This window comes from Misgurnus anguillicaudatus, chromosome 22 (assembly GCF_027580225.2).
Source record: "Misgurnus anguillicaudatus chromosome 22, ASM2758022v2, whole genome shotgun sequence".
Lineage (NCBI taxonomy): Eukaryota > Metazoa > Chordata > Actinopteri > Cypriniformes > Cobitidae > Misgurnus > Misgurnus anguillicaudatus.
Window position 1 is genome coordinate 17,739,962 of NC_073358.2, and position 25,678 is coordinate 17,765,639.

The 25,678-nt window shown below is 36.3% G+C and overlaps 2 protein-coding genes across 3 annotated transcripts in view; one reads left to right on the forward strand and one right to left on the reverse strand.

Moving 5' to 3' along the window:
* adgrv1 (adhesion G protein-coupled receptor V1) overlaps positions 1–25,678 on the reverse strand; it is a 1,080,612-nt gene that overhangs the window by 1,038,765 nt on the left and 16,169 nt on the right. The gene's annotated exons all lie outside the window — the stretch shown is intronic.
* On the forward strand, positions 6,677–14,244 carry LOC129440700 (uncharacterized). Of its 2 annotated transcripts, XM_073860921.1 has the most exons (5): positions 6,677–6,797; positions 9,261–9,405; positions 9,554–10,562; positions 11,615–11,770; positions 12,329–14,244. In XM_073860921.1, exons 3-5 carry the CDS (start codon positions 10,218–10,220, stop codon positions 12,479–12,481), a joined length of 654 nt encoding a protein of 217 aa, XP_073717022.1. In that variant the 5' UTR covers positions 6,677–6,797; positions 9,261–9,405; positions 9,554–10,217; the 3' UTR covers positions 12,482–14,244. The 2 variants fall into 2 exon arrangements, 1 of the variants encoding a protein (XP_073717022.1); XR_012365474.1 differs by having other exon boundaries at positions 6,687–9,405; positions 12,329–12,453.

Genomic DNA, 25,678 nt, shown 5'->3' on the forward strand with positions numbered 1-25,678 from the left:
TTATTAGACTATAGGTTGCATTATAGTGGGTTTTAGCTTTTATTGTGTTTGGTATGTGTACCATAATTTACAAGACTTTTACCAGATCATTTGTCTATGTTTATGATTCTGACAGTGATTGTTACTGTTTTTTGCCATAGGTCTTCACTGTGCCTATTCAAAGCTTGGGGGCCAACACATAACTTCTAGATTTATAAGCAGCAATAAACTACATTTTAACATTTTATAATGCCTAGTCATACTTCTGATATTTTGATAAAAGTAACTCAAAAGTAACACAAAAGTAGTGTAACTCCTTACAGTTCAGAGACAGTAATATTGTAATTTAATTAATTACTTTCAAAATGACAGTAATTTGTAATATATAATGTATTACACTTTTGAAGTAACTTGCCCAACACTGGTCATATCCCACTGTGTTTTTTACTGCTTTAGGTCTGGGGTCTTTGTGTGACATTGAGTGTTTCGGGGATCTGCCGAGAGCTGTGCCTGCGTGCGGGTGCATGTTAAAGTGACAGCTGCTCGTAATAGCGAGCAGCAGCTCCACAGCGTCAGCAGGTGAGCGAGATTACTAATAAGCAGCACACGGAAAAACCCAGATAATAAAAACAGCGCGACTTGTTCAGTTGTTTTTCAACGTAGCTGAAAACAAGCAGCAGAATTAACACGAAATCAAAGCTCATGGGAAAAGGAAAGGATCAAAAGGGCTACCGGTAAGCTCATACATTTTAACTGGACTTTGGAGACTGATTAAACTATTTATTAAACTTTGATTGAAGGTGTTTGCTCGGAGTACATTTTATAGTGAATTTTGTTTATATGAGGAAAATCTTAGTGGACATTTCTAACTCTTCACATGAAAACATTAAAGTCTTAAAACACTGTACTGATACAATGCTAGAAAATATTTAATTATAAAAATCAGAAAATAACTTGTTGTTGTTGAGTAACTGCATTTTTGACTGCAATTTGTGTTGTGTTTTTTAATTCATTATGAACAATATCTGTTTATGCAATGTCTAATTTAACCTGTATTTACCTTGTTGATAAATGTTGATAAATGAGATAATGGTCAGACTGTTTAAAATATACTTACCCTTTGTCTAAATTAAATGTATTTTGTTGTAAATTGTATTTAATTTAAATTGTTTAATTTTTGTATGTTCAAAGGTTTTTCACCTTACATGTTTACTGGTCAAATAAATTGAAGAAAGAGTGAAATCCTGAGTCTGGTCAAATCCTTCCCTTTTCAAGTGTGGGAAGCCATGATGTTTAAATATTCAATTCAATTCAATTTTATTTATATAGCGGTTTTCACAATTGTTAATCGTTGCAAAGCAGCTTTACATGAGTAGATGTAAAAGAGAACACAGAAAATCAATAGATAATATAAGAAGTAGAATATAGCGGCTAAGGTTAAACCGTACAAGCAAGCGTATTAATAAAGTAGCGTATACCGTAAAGTGCTAAGTTAAGCCAAAGTTGGCTGACTCTCCCAGGGACGTAAAAACCCCTAGAAGAAAACCCGGTGGGAAAAACTCATAGAAGGACAAAAACCCTTGGGAGAAATTAATATATTCATATATGTAGATACGGTAGGGATAGGAAGGGGTAAACGGATTAAACTGGTTCAGCCGGTGGTCATTGATCGCGCATCGGCTGGGCATCACGTTGAAGGACAGCCAGTAGATCAGTGGTGCGATGACCTTCACAGTAGAGGTCGACCGATTTATCGGCCGCCCGATTAATTGGCCGATTTTTGGCATATTTTAAAAAAATCGGCTTTGGCTGATTTTGCTGCAAAATTAGGCCGATTAATAGGCAGGCGCATCTGCGGGCACTTAAGCGCTGTTGTAGAACTCGTGACGCTGCCTCTTGCTGCAAGCAGATCGCTCCCGTCTCATGTGTGTGTACAGCCATGCCTTGTTCACAAACAGCTTTACTAAATGATGGCGGTATCGCGCGAATTGAGCAGCCAGTACAACAGTGCGAAGGGCTTATGTCTCGCGGTGCACTGTCCGTGCAAAGATTAGGCTCATTTCATGTGATTAATGAGTGATGATGAGTTTTGTTTGCGTGACAGAGAGAGAAGAGCCGCGCGCGCACACTTTCTGTCTCCCTGCTTTTATTACTCAAAACAAAACTGACTCGATGGCGAAAGGTCGGAAGACCAAATCATATCCACCGAGGAAATATTGTTCGTGTTGTTACAGTAACACTTTGTTTACAGTTTTGCGCTGCTCAGCCTGGATTACAACACAGCGCGTCCGATTTGCGAACTGACTCCTTTGAACGGATTCGTTTGAATGAACGGTTGAAACAAAAGATCTGTCCCAACACTAAACTCACAAGACGTCACTGTGTCAGCACAATCAGTCACTTATAGCGCCTCAGAAATGAGAATGTAAATGTGTTTAGAAAGATTTGCCCTAAATAACAGTCTCAACTAAAAAACATAGACATTTACTATGTTAACTTTAAGATGAATAAATATTTTATCAGGTCTACCAAATAAGGATTTTATCCTACAAAGCAATAAAAGCCATGGTAAAAAACTGATCAAAGATGATGACAGTGTGTAAGGTAATATCTGTGTCTGATAAATGCATGGTGCAGAGGAGGTTGTAAAACTCTTCAGAAAGATCAGTCATATTTTTTTAAATACTTTGACTTAAATAGTGACATTTTTACATTTAAAATATCTGCTAATGATGAGAACATTTTGATTATTATGTACATATAGAAAATCGGCCAAACATATCGGCCATCGGCTGCCCTGATTTCTAAAAATCGGCATCGGCCAGAGAAAAAGCATATCGGTCGACCTCTACTTCACAGCAACAGGAACTGGGTCTGTTTGTCTCATTGTCCTCGGGGTCAAGGACGAGACAGGGAGACAAAAACAGAGTTCTATTAGTGTAGGGGCCGTTCGCATGTAATGCAAGTGTCATACATTATAGTGGTTTAAGTCAGCTCGGTTCCAGACAGGCTAACTATTGCGGCAATAGTATATTACCCATATGAGTTATGTGAGTGCTTTGTTCTGGGCAAAATAACTACTGCGGGAAAAGTACATATACTGGACATTTTATGTGAATGCTTTGTTAAAGAAGAATGTCTTAAGTTTAGATTTAAATTGATCGACTGTGTCTGATACTCGAACATTATTTGATAAATCATTCCAGAGCTTAGGGGCCAAGTAGGAAAAGGATCTACCACCTTTAGACACTTTTGATATTCTAGGGATAATTAAGTGACCAGAATTTTGTGAGCGGAGTTTACGTGGTGGATTGTATTCTGATTGTAGTTCTTTAATATACGAGGACGCTAGGCCATTTAAGGCTTTGTAGGTGATTAGTAATATTTTAATTTGTATGCGATAACTGGTAGCCAATGTAAAGATGCCAGAATTGGACTAATGTGGTCATACTTTTTAGATCGCGTAAGCACTCTTGTGGTGACGTTTTGAACCAGCTGTAGCTTGTTTACCTGATTTGAATGGCATCCCCAAAGTAACGAGTTACAGTAGTCTATTCTAGAGGTCACAAAAGCATGGATAAGCTTTTCTGCATCTGATGCAGACAGCATATGGCGTATTTTTGAGATATTTCTAAGATGGGAGAATGCTGTGCGGCAAACGTTTGAGATATGACTATCGAAAGATAGATTGCTGTCGAACATTACGCCTAAATTCTTAACCGTGGAAGATGGCACCACCGTGCAGCCATCTATGAACAACTTGTAATCTGACATATTATGTTTGGAGTGATTTGGTTCAATAATAAGTATCTCAGTCTTATTGGAGTTTAGCATAAGAAAGTTATGTGCCATCCAAATCCGTGTATCGTTCGTTCAATCGATTTTTCAAATTTAAAACAAAAATGATAAAACGAATAACGACTTGTTTTCCGATTTTTGGATTGTGCAATCAGATAAAAAATACAAAATATGAATAACGGGATTAGGACAAATTTTAATTTTGATTTTTGAGTTTAATACCTTAGCAGACATTTGCCAATGAAATCATTTTAAACAGATCAAGTACTTTTGTGGTAACAGATTACAGACATTTTAATAAGGTTGTGCATATGACAGAGCAACGAGCAATCATGCTCTCCTGTAGTCTTATTCTTTTATACAGTCCGACTTTTGTCGGATTCTTGTGGTGCGGGATTCAATTTAAGAGTATAAATACGGTAGCAGTTGGAACTCTGGGGTACCCATATTGGACAGGAACGTTGGTTGGGAACGGGCGGTCTGGGCTGTGTTTCCTTTTATAATTGAACTTAGCACTTAAGAGTGCTTTCTACGAGCTACTTAATGGACGTTAGTTATTCTTTCACGTGCATTTCCCAAAAATGCACTTAAATATATCGCACACAGCAGTGGCTATCCGTTTGTCAAGTGCTGAAATGTCGCCTATAGAATGACTGTTAATTGTAGCACACGGTTGTTAAAGGTTTAGCCTAATGATCTTCACCCAATGCATGTAATAATATTGTTAATAATATTGTTTAATATTGTTCAATGACTAATTGCACGTTTTAATAATTTATGCTATGTGAAATCATCTTTTCAATATTTAGTTAGGACTCAGTCCATTGTGAATTGTCTTTTTAAGTTTATAATATTACTTATTTGGCTATTATTGATATATTAATATCTTATGCCTTTCTATGTAATGTTTATTTTACATTTATTTTACCAGCACGGATGTACACTGTTCTATGCATACTGTACACATTATATCAAGCACAACCTTTGGTCATTATTAACTTCACAATCAAAGAATGAATTAAAAGAGCACAATGTCTCTACAAATCAGTCTCCTCAAGTATTGCCTTCTACATTTTAAAGAATAGATGAAAGGCGAAACATCATCACGGTAGAGCTGTGTTAAGTTACGATGCTTTTGGGAAATGCAGCCCTGACTGATAATAGCGCACTCCTGACATCTTTTGACAGCGTTAGCGTTGGCGTATCGCACTTCACTCTGATCACATGTACACCTGCAAGAATGTTTGTAATAGTTTGTGCAGAAAATGAGTTTATATGGTTTTTAGTGATATGTTTATATGTTGCTTAGTGATATGCTTTGCCCTATTTAATTTATGTTTCTTTGTTACATTTTGCGTTGACCGTGAATATTTTTTTTAATATGCCTTGTAAACCTGGCAATGTCTTTGCATCCCATAGTTTCTTTAGCCTGTAATAATAGTGACACCAAGTAGTCATGACTTTGAGCAATTTGAAAGAAAGCAATGAAATATTTAAAAACACAGACTGCCCTGTCATTCACTGTCTGCCCAGCACTAAATGAGTCCTCATTTATAATCTTCAGAGAAATAGGTACATCTATAAATCTATGCTTAAACTGTTCAAGGGAAACACAATCGACTCGACTGCTTCATGCTGTAAATCATGAAGTTTTTTTATTTTATCTTAAAACTTCAGAGAAACAGATTTAATAATGTGCCATGGGCTTTTTATGTCTATAATTGTGTATTGTTTCTATATCTGTCATTACACAGACCAGAACAGCACGAAAACAATGTGGATTAAACAAATCACAGTTATATAAATTACACTGAACGTCAAAAAGCATCTTGAAGAGGTTTTGCTCATTAATGCATATAAAATAAAGTAATGTGAACTTGAGATTTTTATACTGTTATTAAACTGCACAGTATGTGCTGCAAACGCAGCCGGTGTGAAAGCACAATGGACACGCGCAGCAAACACTCTCCTCACGCGCTGGTCACGCTTGCGGTGTGAAACCGGCGACTTGACACTTTACTGCCACGCGTGATTAATGCGTCATAAATTGAATGGAATAAATAGCAGAATAAAAATATATACATAAGACGTTGAGTGAGATGTTCATTGAGACATATACTTTCCTTTGTGCATGTTGCAAAGTCATAAAAAAGAACCGATCTTGGCGCGTGCACAAACACTCATTGTCACTCGCACACACACTCACATCGCTCACTTGTACGCACACACTGTCACTCACACACACTCAAATTGCTATCGCACACACACATTCTGGTTTCCATGTTTTGTGGGGACATTCCATAGACGTAATGCATTTTATACCATACAAACTGTATATTCTATTCCCCTTACCTACCCCATTCCCTAACCCCAACCATCACAGAAAATCTTCTCCTACTTCACATTTTCAAGAAACATCATTCTGTTTGATTTATAAGCTTGTTTCCTCATGGGGACCTCAAAATGTCCCCACAAGGTCACAAAAACACTGGTATTCCTATCTTTGTGGGGACAATTGGTCCCCACAACGTGATAATTACCAGATACACACACACACACACACACACACTCACATTGCTATCGCACACACACACACACACACACACACACACTCACATTGCTATCGCACACACACACACTCACTCGTGCGTGCACTCTCTCTCTCTCTCTCACACACACACACACAGTTCCTGCAGACTCACTGTGACTCACTTGCGCGCACACACGTAGGTTGTCGCCCACTATGACACACTAAGGTATACGAGATGAAACGATCGAATCTTGTGTCCTGACACCCGTCTCTACAAGACCCTACATCTAACGATTGTGCAAAATTGTGTAATCTGAACCGGGCATTAAGGCGCCCATACACTGTGAACCCATCATGAGATGAGCCAGTGGCTCAAAATATAATTGTTATAGATTTGGAAGGGACTCTGTATCATTAACACTTTCATGTTTTTTTTTTTTAGGCTCTGAATGTGGAGGTGTAAACAGTGTTCTGAAAGTAAATCTACAAGGTACCAATTACTAAAACACTATAAATTGAACTATGGCCATTATGGCCAGGGACACTCCAGATATCCATGCACATACTATGAATGCCCATGCTCATTCAAAACTTGGAATGCACTTAAAACTCATTTGAGTCAAAGTCATGTTAATGTTTTACCTTTAAGGACTACAGCAGAACAAGAAATATTGACATGCCTTTTGTGTCCAGGAAGTGAAATAGCATCTAGTAGAGAGTACTTTGCTCATGTTAACAACCATCTGAGGAGTTATGAAACAGTAACGTGTATGTTTGTAAATTGTTCTTTTCAAACCAATATATATGCTACTTTCAAATCCCATAAGAATAGGAAGCATGCACATTGCACTATAAAAGACTTTAAAGTTGAACTATTGAAAGGATGTGATACAAATGGTGAGCGTCAACCATCTGAAGAGCATTCAACTGCTGAAATTGCTTCTGATTTAGATTGTGACGATTTGATTGAAGCGGAGGCAGAAAACGAGAACTTGCAAGGTACAATAATTAAAAAATTGGCATCAGTCCTTCTGAAATTAGAGACTTTGTCACATGTTCCAAGCTCTGTAATTGATCAGTTACTCGAAGAGTTGCATTTCATTTTTACTTCTGCTGCAGTCCCTGTATCACACAGTACAGCTTTTGACATTTTCAATAAGCATAACCTTCAAGTTAATCAGTCAGTAATTAATGAACTCATCTTAGCCATTTCTGCCAATAATCCTTTGGCAATAGCTATAGCTAAGGGTGGTCCATTAGCCTCAGCCTTCAAACGTAAACATTATTATAAGGAAAACTTTAAGGTTGTGGAACCTGTTGAGTATGTACTAGAGGCAAGGTCCAACAAAACCTTTCAGTACGTTCCCTTACTGAATTCTCTACAGCAGCTACTTGAACGTAAAGATATAGTTGATAAGCTTCTTGATAATCACGCAGCTTCTTCTGCAAATGTAGACCAGTATGCTTCTTTTCAGGATGGTGAGTACCACAAAAACAACCCTTTCTTTTCAAATGAAGATTTAAGGATTTCCTTATGTTTGTACATTGATGACTTTGAAGTTTGCAATCCGCTGGGGACTTCATGCAAAAAACACAAACTGTGTGCAGTCTACTGGATTTTAGGTAACTTGCCTCCTGGTAGCAGCTCAGTCCTGTCCTCAATCTACTTAGCATTGCTATGCAAAAGTGATCATGTTAAAACTTATGGCTACAAAAAATATTTGAGCCTCTATTGCATGATATAGTGACTTTGGAGCAGCAAGGGCTGTTTGTTACACAACTTGGGTCATTTATCAAGGGCACAGTACAATGCGTTGTTGCGGATAATCTGGGGGCTCATGGGCTACCTGGATTTGTAGAGAGTTTTTCTGGAAAATATTTCTGTCGCTTTTGTACAGCTCAGCATTGTGAAATTCAGGGAACAGAGGTGAAATCAGGAGTATTTGAGCGTAGAACCAAGGACGTTCATCAGCTTCACGTAAAGACAGCTCAAGAAAAAGGGGAAAGCTGCTTTGGTGTAAAAACTTCTTGTGTTTTAACTGACAGTCTGTCTCACTTTAATGTGACAAGTGGTTACCCCCCAGATATTGTCCATGATTTGTTTGAGGGCATAGTTCCTGTAGAACTAGCACGATGCATTAATGTGCTTTTATCTAAGAAGTTATTCACTCTTGAACACCTTAATAATCTTATTCATTCTTTTCCATACAAAGAGGGGGATAAAACAAACCGGCCTCATTTGCTACCTCAAACTTTTCAAAAGAAACGCACAGTGGGTGGCAATGCCCACGAAAACTGGTGTCTTCTTCGATTACTTCCTTTTATCATTGGTAAACTTGTTCCCAGTGATGAACCTGCTTGGCAGGTGATTTTGGATTTAAAGGATATTGCTGAATTGGTTGTTGCCCCTGTTCATTGTCTAGAATGGATTGCATATTTGGAGTGCAAAATCTCAGAGCATCGAGAACGTTATCAGGACCTCTTTCCTGATCAGAAGTTGTTGCCAAAACATTTTCTGGAACACTATCCAGAAATTATTAAATGTTTTGGTCCCCTTGTGTCATTATGGACTATGCGGTTTGAGGCCAAACACAGCTTTTTCAAGCAAGTTGTAAGGCATACAAATAACTTCAGGAACATAACTTTGTCTTTAGCTACAAAGCATCAGTTTATGGTTTCCTATAACATGCTATGTCCTGACAACGAAAAGCCTTCCTTGGATGTTGCGCGAGTTTCAAAAGTCCCCATTGATGTCCTTAATGAGGATGTTTTGAACACAATTACCCAGACATACCCTGACATCACTGATGTTAACCTTGCCCAAAGTGTCACTGTTAATGGCATAAACTACAAAAAGGGTATGATAGTTGTGCATGGATCATGTGGGGGTCTACCAGAATTCTCTGAAATATGATTTGATTTTCATTGTCAAAAAACTCATCTCATGGTACAGAGAGCACTATCGAGCTTATGAGTTACATCCAACAAGAGAGCTTGCAGCTGTTGGTTTGAAGGAGCTTGCTGACCAGTATCCTTTGGCTGACTACAAAGTTGGATCCCTACGAATGGTGACTTTAAAAGATTTGTACACATGACAGGTACTTTTTTAAAATGCATTTCTAATTTATTGGTTAATCAGAATGGTGTCGTGTAGCAAAAGTGTGCTCAAATTCATAATACAAAAACTAATTACATTTTCATAGAAAACATATAAGCCTTTATTTACTATTTACTTTTGTTTTGCAGAATGAATACAAGATGTCTGCAACTCTGAGAGTCATATTGGGAGTAGACGACGCACCAAAATTAATCCTGCCCAATGGAATACCCGATCCATAGAGGACCTTAAAGGAGAGATTCGAAGACACTTCGGCCTGTCTGGAAATTTCAGGCTGCAGTATAGAGACGTTGATTTCGACAATGAGTTTGTGAACTTAACGGCAACTTCAGAAATCAAAGACAAGAGCACAGTTAACGTTATTAACTTGTCAGATGAGACAGTCACACTCACATTCACTACTATTCCGCAAGGGGAAGATGATCTTTTGCTGTCCTCATCATCAGACACAGACATACTTTCTCCGCTGAATCTACATCTTCGGGTACTTCCCTTAGATCACAGCCATGGCCCACAAACTTTGAAATACCTCAGTTCAGTTATGAGGTACAGATTCAGTTAGAAAAGGCAAATCAAGCCTTCTGCAGCAGTGGAACTCTTCTAAAAACAAGTAACAAACTTAGGTCCGATATACTAGATGGTTTGGCATCAGAAATCATCAAATACAAAGTTTATCCTTCTAGTACAGAGCTTGATGATGTGGCTCAGGCTCTGATAACAAAGTATCCCTTTTTAAAGGAGAAAGGATCTGTCACTGGCTTTTATGGATGGAAAATTAGTCTAAAGTACAAAATGGCACACTACCGCACCAGACTAAGGAGCATTGGCTGCCCCGAGTTGAGCATCAATGCTGTAAAAGAAAAGCGAGGTGCCTTGAGTCATGGACCTAACCAGGTAAAGAAGCCACGGAAAGCAGAAGTCAACTATTGTCCTGATTACCCTGCAGGCGAAACTAAAGAGAGCATTGAGGAAGAAAGGAAAGCACTTACATTGGAGGTGAAAAAGAAGAACAACCAACAGCTAATCAAAAGTAAAATGGAAAGAACCTTTGCCTATAGAAGACAGGAAGTCGTTAAAGATATGCCCTTCATAGCGGAGTTCAAAAACAGATGGCCAGCCCTGTTTTCTGAGAGCCAGGTAAAGTATTATTCATCATCTGTATTTAAAGGAGAACTCCGGTCAAATTTAACATTGAGCTTGTTTTTTTGAAAATTTGGAGTGCTGTCAATACACAGAACAACAAAAAAATCGATGTCGTCTACACTGTGTTATACCGTTTTTAAAATTTGCACCCTGTTGACTTAATTGGGGCAACTTTTAAAACCTGCTTTTTAGCCTCTTAACATCCTTGATGTGACATTTCTAGTATCCAGCTATGTGAGTAATTACCTTAAGAGTGAACACGGTGAATCTGACTGCAGTAGATGTGAAAAACATGAAAGTTTATTCAGCCAGCGTACATGCCTGTATTTTCTTCCTGTTTTCGGTCGAAGTCCAAAGTAGTCGATTGTCGAGTTCACGCACGCACGTCTGAGTCTATACTGTTGCTTAGTCACGCGCACAAACTCAACAATCGAGTTGCCACAATTTAAAAGTTGCCCCATTTAAGTCAACAGGGTTTTTTCGTTGTTCTGTATACTGACAGCACTCCAAATTTACAAAAAAACGAGCTCAATCTTAAATTTGACCAAAGTTCTCCTTTAATTTAAATATGTGGAATTAATGTCTAAATATTGTATTTGGGTACAAAACTAAAATGAGCACATATTTAATTGACAAATGTTTGGAGGCAATGTGGTAAGAATCTACGCATGTGGTTGTTCTACCTTATATTACAATGCACATTACACATGCATCCATATAAAATGATTACAGATACATTGAACCACCACTTAAAAACATTTAGGGAAAAGCAAACTCATGTTCCCTCCAAGGGTGCCAAACTCAAGTTACAGAGAGGGCCAAAATTAAGAACTGGTACTGATGACCAAATCATCTCATAGTGCGGTTTTATTATTTTTATGGGCATGCCAGCTCCACTATCGAGGCAAACTGGATATAATTGTACCATGGACTAGATATAGCCCACAGAGTTTGAAATGCCCGCTCTTCACCATATGTGATCATTTTAAATATATTTGTTTTAACTTAAGAGACTCATAGTGAATTTGTATTTTAATATGTTTCAGGTAAATGCAGAATTCACCCTCATCACCACAGTCCCTCTGTTCTCAACCTTTATGTCCCGACTGGATCATTACTCCAGCCATCTAATAAGGGTATTCAAAAAGAAGGGGGGAACAGCAAGACATGATATCGACATAATCATTGCAGAAATGGACAAGGTATGTGTTTTGGGTTTATTTAGGGCTCTGACCCATGGGGGTTTAACATTTACTTTTACATAATTATGCTTTTTTGTATTATGGTCTTGAAAAATAAATTATTTGCAAATACCAAAATCCACAAATACTACACTATGTACAAATATAATTTGCTATCCACAAATACGATCTCAAACACGATTTGCAAATACGAAAATCTATGATTTGTACAAATATAGGTATTTCTGTAAATGTTTGTAATTTATAAAAAGGATACTTTATATTTTGTGCACGTTTACCATGAAATGTCAGTTGTACATCTGCAATTCTGCTTGTGAAGTGTTCAATTGCCTGATGCACTTGTTCATTCGTCCATTCGATTTTTTTTTCAAACTGAACAATACTGCTTTCTTCAAGGTGTTAATGGTATAAACTTGAGAAAACACAAATCAATTAAAAATAATTGCACAAATCAATTAATAAAAAAGCATGGTAGAATAAGGTCATAATAGATTTGTCAATGTGATAATGGCAGTTTTTGTGCCAAAATGTTCAAAATCAGTTGTTGGTTTACCACAGAATCCCAGTGTTGAAGTACGACGGACATGCATCCTAAAGGCGTTGTGCGTCTATTTGAGTGAAATAAAATGTGCAGAGCTGTGGGTCCCCGGTACCGGAATTAAGAACCACTTGCCAATGTTGGCAATATATCTAATTTTCAAAGAAATTTGAATATGATGGTTAATTGGATTAATTATCCAAAAACATAATGGCCAACAATTTCTACATTATAACATTTTGTAAAGTTAAGCCAAATATACAATCTGCTTTATTCAAACAGACAAGCAAAATAATAAGCATATATACTTTTTGGGAATGAGTATTGTGTTCTCTAATTGTAGACATATTTGGGTTTGTTACTAATGATGCATAATTAATAATGTGTCTCTTTCAGGCTATTGAGGATATGACAGAAATGGAGAGAGTGGCTTTGGGTGTCTACATTGTTCGACCTGATGGAGCAGATGCTACAGATCCACCTGAGGATGTTGGCGTCGTCATTGAAGGCTGCACAGTGCTGCAAGATCTGAGAGAGATTGCAAATGGATGTGCAGTCCTGTTTGGCTTGATGTACTGTTTAAACTTGAGTTATCCCAAGGAGTTGCGATACACTTTTGAATTTTTTCAGAAAGTGTTAATGGAATTGGATGGGAACAAGCTCTCCACTAAAGTGCAGGTCCTCAAAAACAAACTGCATGAGTAAAACCACTTGCACCAGAAAAGACTGGAAAATACTTTAATTGACCATGTTTTTATTTTTGGACTGCTGCCAGACAAAATAAAGCTGCGACCAATGACTGTTTGTAATACTTTCCATTACATGTGGTAAGATCACCTAAAGCAGACAAGACTGTAGTTGGTCATCGACTTGCTTGGGGAGGCTCAGTTCTTTTGGATTTTGGACGGCTGCTAGACAAAACATCTAGCAATTTAAAGACAGAAAGTTTGTTGCGGTAATTGGCATTTGTTTGGTGATTTCTAATTGGATCAAAATATATTAAATTGTACATTGTGCACTGGTTTGTTTTGTAATTTAGAAATCTTAAACAATTCAAGGTGTTTTTTTTTGGTTACATAAACATTATACATAAATTGAACGTTGTCGGATGGTAAAAGCTTCACATACAAGTTTTATATTTTTGAATTTTTATTTTTATTTGTTTTTTTAATTCATCAATTTGATGGGAATTTAAACGTGCTTAAGATATTAAGTTTATTAAAGTCAGGTTAAGATACTGAGTTCACTTTACTGAGTTTACTAAGTTGTAAAAAAATTTATTTGTTTAAAAATATATTTTATTCTTGGCCGAAGTTTGGCTCTCCAAATTTCCACTAAAATGGAATGGTTAAAAATTACGGTACTGCATATACATGATTAGTTAGCCTCATTGTGTTTCTGACGGTAAAAAAAGAGGGTAAATTACGGTATCTCATTGTCCCAATGTCAATGATGTATTTTGGGATGGAAAAAAAAGTTAAGACAGAAAATCTGGCACATAGTGGACATGGAGTGCGCGTGCGGCAATCATTTTTCCATTTAGTTTGTTAGTCTGAGTGTTATAGTTAAAGCAGTTTATTAAGCTAAAAAACAATAAGGATTTGCCTCTATTTTTTTATTTCGGCAGGCAACACCTATAAAATGTTTATGTTGTCAATGTTCAGATTCACTTTTTATATGACTATAAAGCTATGGGATTAAACATCAGCTGGTGAAAGCAATTCACAGATTTTTTTGTTTTAATTTTTATTTATATTGGGTTAATTGCATTTTATAAGTGGATTTATGTTACTGTTTTAAATTTTATTTGTACACTTTGTATTTGTATGTAAGTTTTGCTTGCATATTTTCAAACATTTTGTCAGTCATGATAGTCCCAGATAGTGAACCTTTTGACAAATTATATTTCAATGTTGAATAAAAATAATTAAAGTTACTGAACTAGTTTTTATTTGACTTACAGATTTAATGACTGGAACTTAGTTACTCTGTTTAAGTACAATCAACACAAATGGATAACATTAGCAAAGCTTATTTCAGTTTAATAAATTGAACTTAATCAGGTCATGTTATTTCAAGCTACAATCATTAAATTCAAGACAATAATTTACATTTATTCAAAATAAGTGTATGATGTTCCATTTAATTAACACAGTTATGAGCGATTTACTTAAAACATTATGTTACAATTAATTGCATATTACCTTTTACATTTAAGCAACTTAGTTTTGTGGGACCGGTTGACATAACTTACTTAATTAAATACAACATTTCATTTCTAAAAGTGTAACTACTAATATTAGCTTAAGTAAAAGTTTCGTCATTCAGGGTAATGTTTTGTCATTCGGTGTAATGCAAATTGTATGTTACACCACAGTGTCATCCATTACACTGAATGACAGTGTCACTGTTAAGATAAGATTTTTAGCATTTTATTTCTATTTCAGATAAATGGGGGATGTTTAGCACAAAAAAAATATATCAAACTTTATCAATATTAATGTTTTAATGCATTTTTGTCGTTTTGGTACTGATTTCTTTTAGATGCCCACAAACAAAGAGAAAGTTTCTAGGCACTGGCAGAAAGTCAATGCAGACCCAGTAGCTAGGGCAATGCATTTAGCAAGGAGACGAGAAAGGTATTGAGGACTGCAATGTAAAAATAATAGGGCTGGGTTTAAAAAGATAGATTTCTCGATTTTAATCAATTCTAATTTTAAAGAAACAATAGAGATTTGTAAATCCCAATAATCAATCTTTCAGTCTATGCTGTTTTCAGCTGATGTTAATCAATATCAAATTGATTTGAAATTGAATCAAATCGTGAAATTTGTGTCCAAGCCTAGCCCTACAGAATAATAGTTTACTGCTGTTTTTAGATAGAGACTCCACCCTACCTATACCACAAGTTAAAGGGATAGTTCACCCAAAAATGAAAATTTGTTCATTATTCACTCACTCTCATGTTGGTAAAAACCTGTATGAATTTTTTTGTTCTGATAAACACAAAGGAAGATATTTTGAGTAATGTTTGTAACCAAACCGTTTGTGGACCCCATTTACTTCCATAGTATTATTTTTAGTATCATAGTATGGGGTCCACAAAAGGTTTGGTTACAAACATTTCTCAAAATATCTTCCTTCCATTTATGCGGGTTTGAAACAACACGAGAGTGAGTAAATGATGACAGAATTTTCTTTTTTGGGAGAACTATCCCTTTAAGAGAGGCCACTGAGGGGATTCTCCGCCCATAATACAAATCCTGATAACAATTCATTTATGTTGCCAAACAGAAAGTATTTTTAATTAATAACACGTTTTATATAGATCTATGTCAATAATTTTATGTCAATAATAACATGGAATCTGTATTTCAGCAACCAGAAAAGAAAGCAAGCTGCCTTGGATACAAATCCTGATGCCAAACCCGTCAATCAGGAATTTATCAGATGCTGCAGCTGAAAAGAGGCGAAAGAATGGCGGGAAAATCAAAGAAAACACAGGGCAGAAGCTAAACGTATAAGGGCAGTTCTGGATCTTATTATACAGTATTACCACCTGTTCAGTTAATTTTTACGAATATGATATGCATTGTGGAATAAAATGATTATTCATTTCAGCATCTACTTCTGTGATTTGTTTAGGAATTAAATGATACAGAATAATATTCAAAACATTGCAATAATGGAAACAATGAAACTATTTTTGTCAAAATGTCATTCAATGTAACAAACCATGGTCATTCGGTGTAACAGATATATTTATGTAGAAATGAAACAATATACTTATTCTGAGCTGTACTTATTAAAAAATGTAAAATAATGTGTGATCCTACAAAAAATTTATTTGATTTGAATTGATTTTCACTTCCTTACAAAAACTTCTTGCTGACAAATGGGTAAAACCTAATGGTTTAAATTATATTGGCGAAGTAAAATGCTTTAAAATGACAAAGAGTTAGTATTTGGTGTCTGCACTGTGATCTATAAATAGAGTCTTGTAATGTGTCATCAAATAATAGTTTTTCTAAAAATGTCTGATAATATTTTTTTGCATAAAAATATTGTTACACTGAATGACATTTTAGTTGGTGTCTTCTGTAAAATTCCAGTAAAAATGTATGGTAGTAATTATTTTTTGCTCAGAAAAACAAAGTTAAACAGGACATATTCTAATGTATGTGAAAAAGACTAAATTTAAAGCTCTTTTACACTTTTATTTTTTTATGCTTTAAACCCCCTTTTCGTCTTTGACCCAATTATATTTTAAAGAAAATTTAGTTCCTACAGTATTTTTCTATACTTTGAGTGACTGTGTGGTTTAACTTACAAGTTGCTCTTTAATATGTGCGCTTATTACTATCCTTACGGTAAAATATCACTGAACGAGTGTGCGTCATATAGGGGTGTGATGGTGATTATAACCGTGAGACTGGCGGTTATAGTTGATCTCCGTCATTAGAACTCTACAACCGCTAAAACCGTGTTGCAAAATTTTTTTTAAAACATTTTTTATCATAGAGAATGTTTGAATACTGATTAAAAACAACTGTTAACAGTCTGTGTTATTAATGGTCTACGTCGTTTCCAACTGTATTTGATTCTTTGGAAAACAGCAAAAGTGAGCTGTGCAGATGACTCATGAACAGGAGAAGAAATATAAGGCAGAGCCGGACAGTAACGGAGTACATTTACTTCAGTACAGTACTTAAGTACAATTTTGAGGGATCTGTACTTTACTTGAGTATTATTTTTGGGGAGTACTCATGACTTTACTCAAGTACATTTGAGAGGCAAATATTGTACTCTTTACTCCACTACATTTCTATCCATAACCGCGAGTACCCGTTACTTCTTCTAAAAAAAGGAAAAAAGAAAAATCTCAGAAACCCTCGATTTGTTGTTTCCCTTTTCTCAAATGTGATTGGATTGTGCAGGCGCCACTGATTGGGACAGCCTATCAGCTATTACCTTCAGCTTTCTGCCAAAGTCCCAATAGTCAGATTTAGATAAGAGAAGAAATCAAGGACGAAACAATGGATGAAGACACAGCAGGTCCATCCTGGGAATGTGACAACCGTGGCTCCACCTCGCCAGACTATTTTAATTTTTGAAACAAGTTGATGATAGTTTTCGCTTTAAGTGTTTGCTGTGTTTACCAAAACAGAGCTTCATCACCGCTTACAAAAATTCAACCCCTTGAGAGCGTCAGGAATCACTGGTGATCCCGGATTATTGTTCTTCAAAATTCGTTACTCTTCAAAACATCACACTCTTACTTGATCTGGACAAACTCAACATCATAAGACAGGTTTAAGACTCCAGCTTCGACATTTGACCACTATTTGTTATTGAACTGGTTTGCAGTGACATTAATTTCTTAATTTATGCCAGGAGTGCAAAATAATTAATCTGAAACGTTCGTTATTTTGAATAGAAATCATCAAACATTCATTCTCGTCTTCTCCGGTTTATTTGTATTCAAATACATAAAATATACAGAATCCGCCAGGGCTATTAGTACAATGGTGTGCATATTTGAAGAAATAATTATTAACTAGAAAATGCACTTCCAGAGGAACCGCAAAAGTGTGCTTGCTCTGGTGCGGTCACTAACGTGATTTGTGAAATGTAAAATTTTAGAATGTTTTTTATCTTGTGCATCCTCGCATTGGAGTCCCAAGTTCATGTACAAAGTTTGGTTTCAATACGTGAAAGCATTCCTGACACACACACACACACACACACACACACACACACACACACACACACACACACACACACACACACACACACACACACACACACACACACACACACACACAGAAATGTATACAGGCTTGTAACCAGGGGTGCTTCCAGCATTTAAGGACATCCGGGGTTTAGCACAGACCATTTTATGTAAATACAGGGATAGCTAGCTAGCCTAGAACCAACTATAACGGCTGTGCTGCACATGTTCAGGGTTCGACATTAAGGCTTGTCCGCTTGTCCGGGACAAGTGGATTTTTTGTAGGACAAGTGTAAGAAAAAATTAGTTGTCCGACTCCTCTATGAAAAATCCCTTGCTCTGCCACTGATTAGCAAAACACAAAAAATACATTATATTATAAAACTTTACCCGGACAAGTGACTTTTGTGCATGGACAAGTGAAACACAAATTTACTTGTCCGAAGGACAAGTTCCTCAAAAAGTTAATGTCAAGCCCTCAGTGTTTTCTTATTACATTTTTTTTAGAATTGTAATTTAAATAATTTTAATTTTTAAGTGAACAATCCCTTTGAAGTGCCATATTTTCACACACTAATTTTGTACATAATATACCAAAAATCCTTTAGTACTTAAGATAATCTTAAAAACATGAGACTTAAAGGTGCAGTGTGTAAATTTTAGCGGCATCTAGTGGTGAGGTTCCAAATTGCAACCAAAAGCTCAGTTCACAGCTCACCCCTCGCTTTTGAAATGCATAGAGAAGCTACGGTAGCCACCACAGGACAAACATGTCATGATTTTGTCCATTAAGACTGTAGAAACATGGTGGCACAAAATGCCGACTTCCATGTAAGGGGACCCTCTGTGTATGTAGATAAAAACATCTCATTCTAAAGTAATAAAAACATAACGGCCATATAAGAGCCATATGAAAGGTCTTTATGCACCCCTGATAATATAGTTTTGTATATTATTTTGCATTTCTGTCAAGAGATCCTTCTAAAAATTACACACTGCACCTTTAATGTAGGCCAGAGTTCACGTCACAAAAAGCAGCAGATATAAGCTGCATTTTATTGATCATAAGCTCATTTTTAAAATAAGCGATAGGAAAGAGCGACAGCAGCACTGATAGCCTAATATCGTTTCATTTCTTTACTATTTATGAATATGATTGTGTGTTGAGCGTCTACGACAGGGCTATTCAATTAGTTTGTCATGAGGGCCAGAGATATATCAGTGATGATGACGACATATACATTTAAACATACTCATGTTGTATTTTGAAACTGCATAACAACAAAATAAGTGCATTGTACAATATACTTTTTCTACAAACATGTATTTTCAAACTGCATACAACAAAACTTGTGCATTGTAATATGACCAAGTAGGCTTTATCTACATCCAGACATGTTTGTATTTTGTATTTTAAAACTGCATAACAACATAAGTGCATTGTAAGATACCCGAGTAAGCTTTATTCTACATTTAAAGGTGTAAATAAGAGCCATATCTACTCACTTAAGTACACATAACCAAACGTTTATAATATGGAACATAAAATTGTTTTATGCAGTTTTTTGTCAAAGCTTATTATTTCACAACCCTTTATTTAAACTACAACCGCCATCTTAATAACTGGCAAACATTAGGCTAGCTTCTAATAAGAGAAATTATACTTTTAGATTTCATCAGAGCAGTAAAATCACGTGTATGTTTGTCAGCGCGATACGCATACAGTGGTGCAGGACAGATGCTGGGCTGTGAGCGATGGCCGATTAACTTACTCGTTTACAGAGGTGTAAAGAGTAGCTGAAAGCCATACTTGAGTAAAAGTACAAATTCCTTACAGTAAAAATTACTCCACTACAAGTTACAAGTTACCAATTTCAATACGACTTGAGTAAAAGTATTAAAGTAACCCAATTTAAAAGTACTCAAGTATTTTTACTCGTACTGAATGTTGGCTCAAAGATGCACTAGTCCTCAACACAAAGAGACATTGTAGATCTGGGCAGTGAAAACTAAGAAAGTTTATTTATGAAGTTTTATTTCCTAATATAGAAAAGAAATCAAACTCCTCAAAATTTTGACCTGGCAGAACATACACAGATTAAACATAGTCATAGTTTTTTGACAAAAATTGAATTAAGTTTTAGTCATATTTTTGTCATCTGAATTGATTTAGTTTAAGTCTAATTTTATTCAACTAAATGCCATGAGATTTTAGTCTAGAAATCTACATTCAATTTAATTTAAACCCATTTAATTTTAGTCTAGTGTCATTGTGTACTTGAATGTGCCATGCTGAAAAATATATAGCCTAACTTTGTGATATAAATATATGGTAACACTTTACAATAAGGTTCATTAGTTAACATTAGTTAGCTACATTACTCAACATGAACTAATAATGAACTGCACTTATACAGCATTTATTCATCTTTGTTAATGTTAATTTCAACAATTACTAATACTTTATTAAAATCTTGTTAACATTACCAAATATTCTTATATAGGCCTATCCTAAAAAAGATATAATTTTAATATTTAAAAAATTCCTGTAAAATAAAATTACACTAACAGAAATATGATAATGCATATTAAAAACGTGAAGTTGTTCATTTGAAAGATTAATTGTAAACACATGTAGTACGTAACACCACTATCTCACATTAAGTGCACTACATTTCTTCCGTCATGCATCCCTCTTTACAGTAAATACATTACAGCATACTTGATTAAATGTGAGGACAGTGAAATTGTACACTTATTATCAATCTTATAATGTACTTAAGTTACTCGGGCAATCAGTACAGGACCTCGCTGGTTTATTTGGGCTTATATAGTAAGTTATATCAAGTTATGTAACCAGCGTTTGACATCAAAGTACCGCGAGACCAGACTTCTCCATATGCATTTGATTCGCTCTCTCAGTACTTTGATTTCATACGTTTGCTCTGCGCAGCGCCAAATGAAGTCCCTCAGTTGTGTGTGTGCGTGTAACCTCGCGACCACAGATTCTATCCATCATCACCCTCTGACACTTTCGTCTCGTTTTTATTTGACGAATAAACAATGTAGCGAGTAACGTTAAGTGTCATTTCAAATGTAGTGGAGTAAAGAGTACAAATACCCAATCAAAAATGTAATTGAGTAGAGAGTAAAAGTTGCCTATATTTTTGATACTCAGTACAAGTACAAAGTAGCCCAAAAAAATACTTAAGTACAGTAACGAAGTACATTTACTCGAGTACTTTACACCTCTGCAAAATTGCATTCTTTTGTGAGAACGATGACTCGCATAATATTTGAGCCTTTGCTGTATGAGCAAGCACAGAGAAAACATTCGTTGTGGCGTTGACTAATGAATATGGATGATCTCTGTTCTTCTCTTCAATGGAGCGGGGCGTGGCTCTTTATAAATAATGCAGTAACATGAGAGACGGTACATCTCCCTCTTTTAATACAGTTAACAACGAAGTACAATATTTGTTTTCGATTTCACTTACACCATTTAAAAGCAGACATTCCAAGCATTATGTAGACATTTATCTTATGTTTCTATGAAAACAATTCGTTAAGTTACAGCTCATTTTTCTGACGTGTTTCTGAAAGGACGTCACTAAGAGAGAGAGCAAACCCGCATTATGTTTATTTTCTTAATTTTGCGAAAAGCACAACATTCTGTTTTTAATGGGAGTGGACAGAAAAAATACTAGACACTTTAAAGTTTTAAATGATGTATAAATCATATATGTAAGTCCAAAATCAGCAGAGTTATCTAAGTCTCTTTGCGGAGTGATTGAAAAATAAAGATTTTGCGGCGCCCGCGCCTCTGTCGACCCAGACTATGAAATTAATGATAAAAGAAAATATTTCCCTCAGTGATTGACAGCATAATGCAATCAATCGTGTTCCCGTTCAACAGTAGCTAAGCATACGATTTAGATATATGTATCTTCTTACCTGAAGATCATGTAAATGGCATATACGCAGTCTTCTGGCAAAAGCTGTGTTTTTAAATGTGTCATACATTTCTGAAAGTCATGACTGTTTAAATACACTTGGCGTCACATGCATGATTTAAGGTAAAGTGACACTTTTTCGCGTCAATTCACAATCATTTAAATCATGCAGCTGTCATAGAGCCGACGCCAAACGATCACGCGAGCGAGGACGCGATACTGACGCGAGCAAAACTAATACGTTTACAATGTATTACATTGATGAAAAAGGGAATTAAACTTGTCGTGCCATATATCACTGAAATAAAAGAAAGGGATTAAAATATGTCTGAATCATATAATTCCTACCTGTATGTGAAAATGCACGTTCTCCAGAGAGCTCGCGTTGATTCAAGCATTCAGAATATAAAATCCATTTGCAGTTTTGCGTCCGAAACCGCATACTGTATAGTGAATAAGATGAAGTTTACGATTCTAAAAATATGTATCCAGGAATCTGTCCATATACGATACGAAGCTTGGGTGGCAGCCGAGGTTACCGAGTCCTCCATGGGCTCGCAGCAGAGTCTGAGGCTGCCGCCTCTTCTCCGGGCTTCTCTGCTTTCTCTTCCTCAGCTCTTCGCTGTATTATGGCTCTTAAAGGAACACTCGATTCTCTCAACAGCTCTTCTCTATTCCATTTTGCCATTTAAACCTTAAAACTACATCCCGCCATTGTTATTCAAACTTTTCCACGGAGCAATAGCCTGTTAGCTTAGCTTCTAAAGATGGCTGCCGCTATCTTTACATTCTGTCTAAAAAACACGTTTGAACGTAAAGGCTGATGACATTTTTTATTTTTTACACAGGTTTTAATTGGACATTTTAAAGTGAAAATAACATAATATAGACATGTTACTGCAATGTTTTTTTATCTTGGGCATCTTCACATTGGAGTAAAGAGTTCATATAAAATTTTTGGTTAATAAATGTTACAGACATATTGAGATTTGAACTACTTCCTGTTTTGGCGGCGTTGACGCACATTTAGTTTGGGCTGTGGCGCGCAAACGCTTCCGAAAATCAAAAATCCTTCTAGTAACTTTTGTGAGGCTCGGTCCAAGGATCGCGTACGTGGAATTTCATGAAGTTTGGACAAAATTTGTGACCTGTGAAACTTTTTTAAGGTTTTGTGTTCTTTCCAATATGGCGGCCGAACGACATGGATCTGTGACTTCATCCTCTCAAGCAACTTACACCGGTACTGCCCGAACATTTTAAAGTTTGAACGGTGTCTCTGCGTCAAACGGTCTGGTCGCTAGAGCTGACACAAAAAATCTACCCGGGAATAATAATAATAATAATAATAATAATAATAAGAACTAGAAAATGCACTTCCAGAGGAACCGCAAAAGTGTGCTTGCTCTGGTGCGGTCACTAACGTGATTTGTGAAATGTAAAATTTTAGAATGTTTTTTATCTTGTGCATCCTCGCATTGGAGTCCCAAGTTCATGTACAAAGTTTGGTTTCAATACGTGAAAGCATTCCTGACACACACACACACACACACACACACACACACACACACACACAGAAATGTATACAGGCTTGTAACCAGGGGTGTTTCCAGCATTTAAGGACATCCGGGGCTTAGCACAGACCATTTTATGTAAATACAGGGATCACAAGCCTAGAGAACCCGCTCTAGCTAGCCTAGAACCAACTATAACGGCTGTGCTGCACATGTTCAGGGTTCGACATTAAGGCTTGTCCGCTTGTCCGGGACAAGTGGATTTTTTGTAGGACAAGTGTAAGAAAAAATTAGTTGTCCGACTCCTCTATGAAAAATCCCTTGCTCTGCCACTGATTAGCAAAACACAAAAAATACATTATATTATAAAACTTTACCCGGACAAGTGACTTTTGTGCATGGACAAGTGAAACACAAATTTACTTGTCCGAAGGACAAGTTCCTCAAAAAGTTAATGTCAAGCCCTCAGTGTTTTCTTATTAATTTTTTTTTAGAATTGTAATTTAAATAATTTTAATTTTTGAGTGAACAATCCCTTTAAAGTGCCCTATTTTCACACACTAGTTTTGTACATAATATACCAAAAATCCTTTAGTACTTAAGATAATCTTAAAGGCGGAGTCCACGATGTTTGAAAAACGCTTTGGAAAATTAGACGGGCCGTCTACCAAAACACACTTATAGCCAATCAAATCAAATAAAATGCCGGATTGCGTATGTGTGGGGCGGATCTATCAACAGAAGGTCCAGATTCTATTGGGGTAGGGGCGTGTTTGTTTAGGTGATTTCAAATATCAACATTTGCTTTCAAACATCATGGACTCCGCCTTTAAAAACATGAGACTTAAAGGTGCAGTGTGTATATTTTAGCGGCATCTAGTGGTGAGGTTCCAAATTGCAACCAACAGCTCAGTTCACAGCTCACCCCTCGCTTTTGAAATGCATAGAGAAGCTACGGTAGCCACCACAGGACAAACATGTCATGATTGGAGACAACTTAATAAAAAAGTTTGTCCATTAAGAGCTTCTGTAGAAACACTAGATATATGCACACACACGCACACACACACACCCACACACACACACCCACACACACACACACACACGCACACACGCACACGCACACACACACACACACACACACACACACACACACACACACACACACGCACACACACAGTGCCCTCCATAAGTATCAGAACAATAAAGACAAGATTTTTCTGTTTGATGTGGAGACCAGAAATTGGTAAGATAAATATCAGTATACCAGAAGTTTAGAATGTCACATTTTATTAACCTTTGTTTATGTTTCAACACATACATGCTTTAACAACAAAGAACAACAGCATTAAATGCTGACTTATGTGTATTGTACACAAATGCACATAAGTGAATCAAACTGATCCTACATATTTTATGCTTTTCATGTGTAAACAATCAGGACACAGCTCAGTGCCCATTAAAAAAAATAATGCGACAGATTCTGTACTTTTGTATCATGTTCATCTTTTAATGTGTAGACATTTCTTGACTCCACAGCAAACAGAAGAATACTTATGAAGGGCATTTCTACAGTAGGTGTAAAACTGCAACATACACCAACAGTATACAGAAAAATGTAGCTTGTAGCTGAAATATCAGACAAGTAAACTGACAACAGTTTTGTTTTGTATATGTATAAAGTTGGAATCTCCTAAGATGGTCTGAGGACATTGACAGTTTACACTTAGACAAAACTCATGTTTTCTTACGTTGTCATGTCACGTGTGTTTTGTGAGAATCACTTACATCATAAAGTACATTAAACAGCGAATCAGACGTCAATCATCGATGGATTTTCTTCAATCTGTGCTACAGTGTTTCTGGAGGTTGCACGCGTTTAACTGTGTCTGACGACGAACAGGTCGGCGGTCGCGCGTATGTAATGGCGGGTACATGTGTGAAGTTTTGCTTTTAGTTAAAAGATTGGTAAATACATTTCCACGTCACCCAACACTGGTTATATTCTGCGTGTTTCTACATAGGTTACGAGTAAAACAGCTTCGGACGATTCCGTGTTTGAAGCGATCTGAACAATTCATTCAAACTGATTCGCGAACCACTTTAAAACATTTGGCCCATTCGCTTTGTAAAGAGTCGACTCAAAAGACTCATTTATTTGCAACACTTTGTAAT

Coding starts and splice junctions, on each gene's coding strand:
- LOC129440700 (XM_073860921.1), top strand. CDS start 10,218: ATGGCACACTACCGCACCAGACTAAGGAGCATTGGCTGCCCCGAGTTG. Junction 10,563..11,614: donor CCCTGTTTTCTGAGAGCCAG/GTAAAGTATTAT, acceptor AATATGTTTCAG/GTAAATGCAGAATTCACCCT. Junction 11,771..12,328: donor TCATTGCAGAAATGGACAAG/GTATGTGTTTTG, acceptor GGTTTACCACAG/AATCCCAGTGTTGAAGTACG.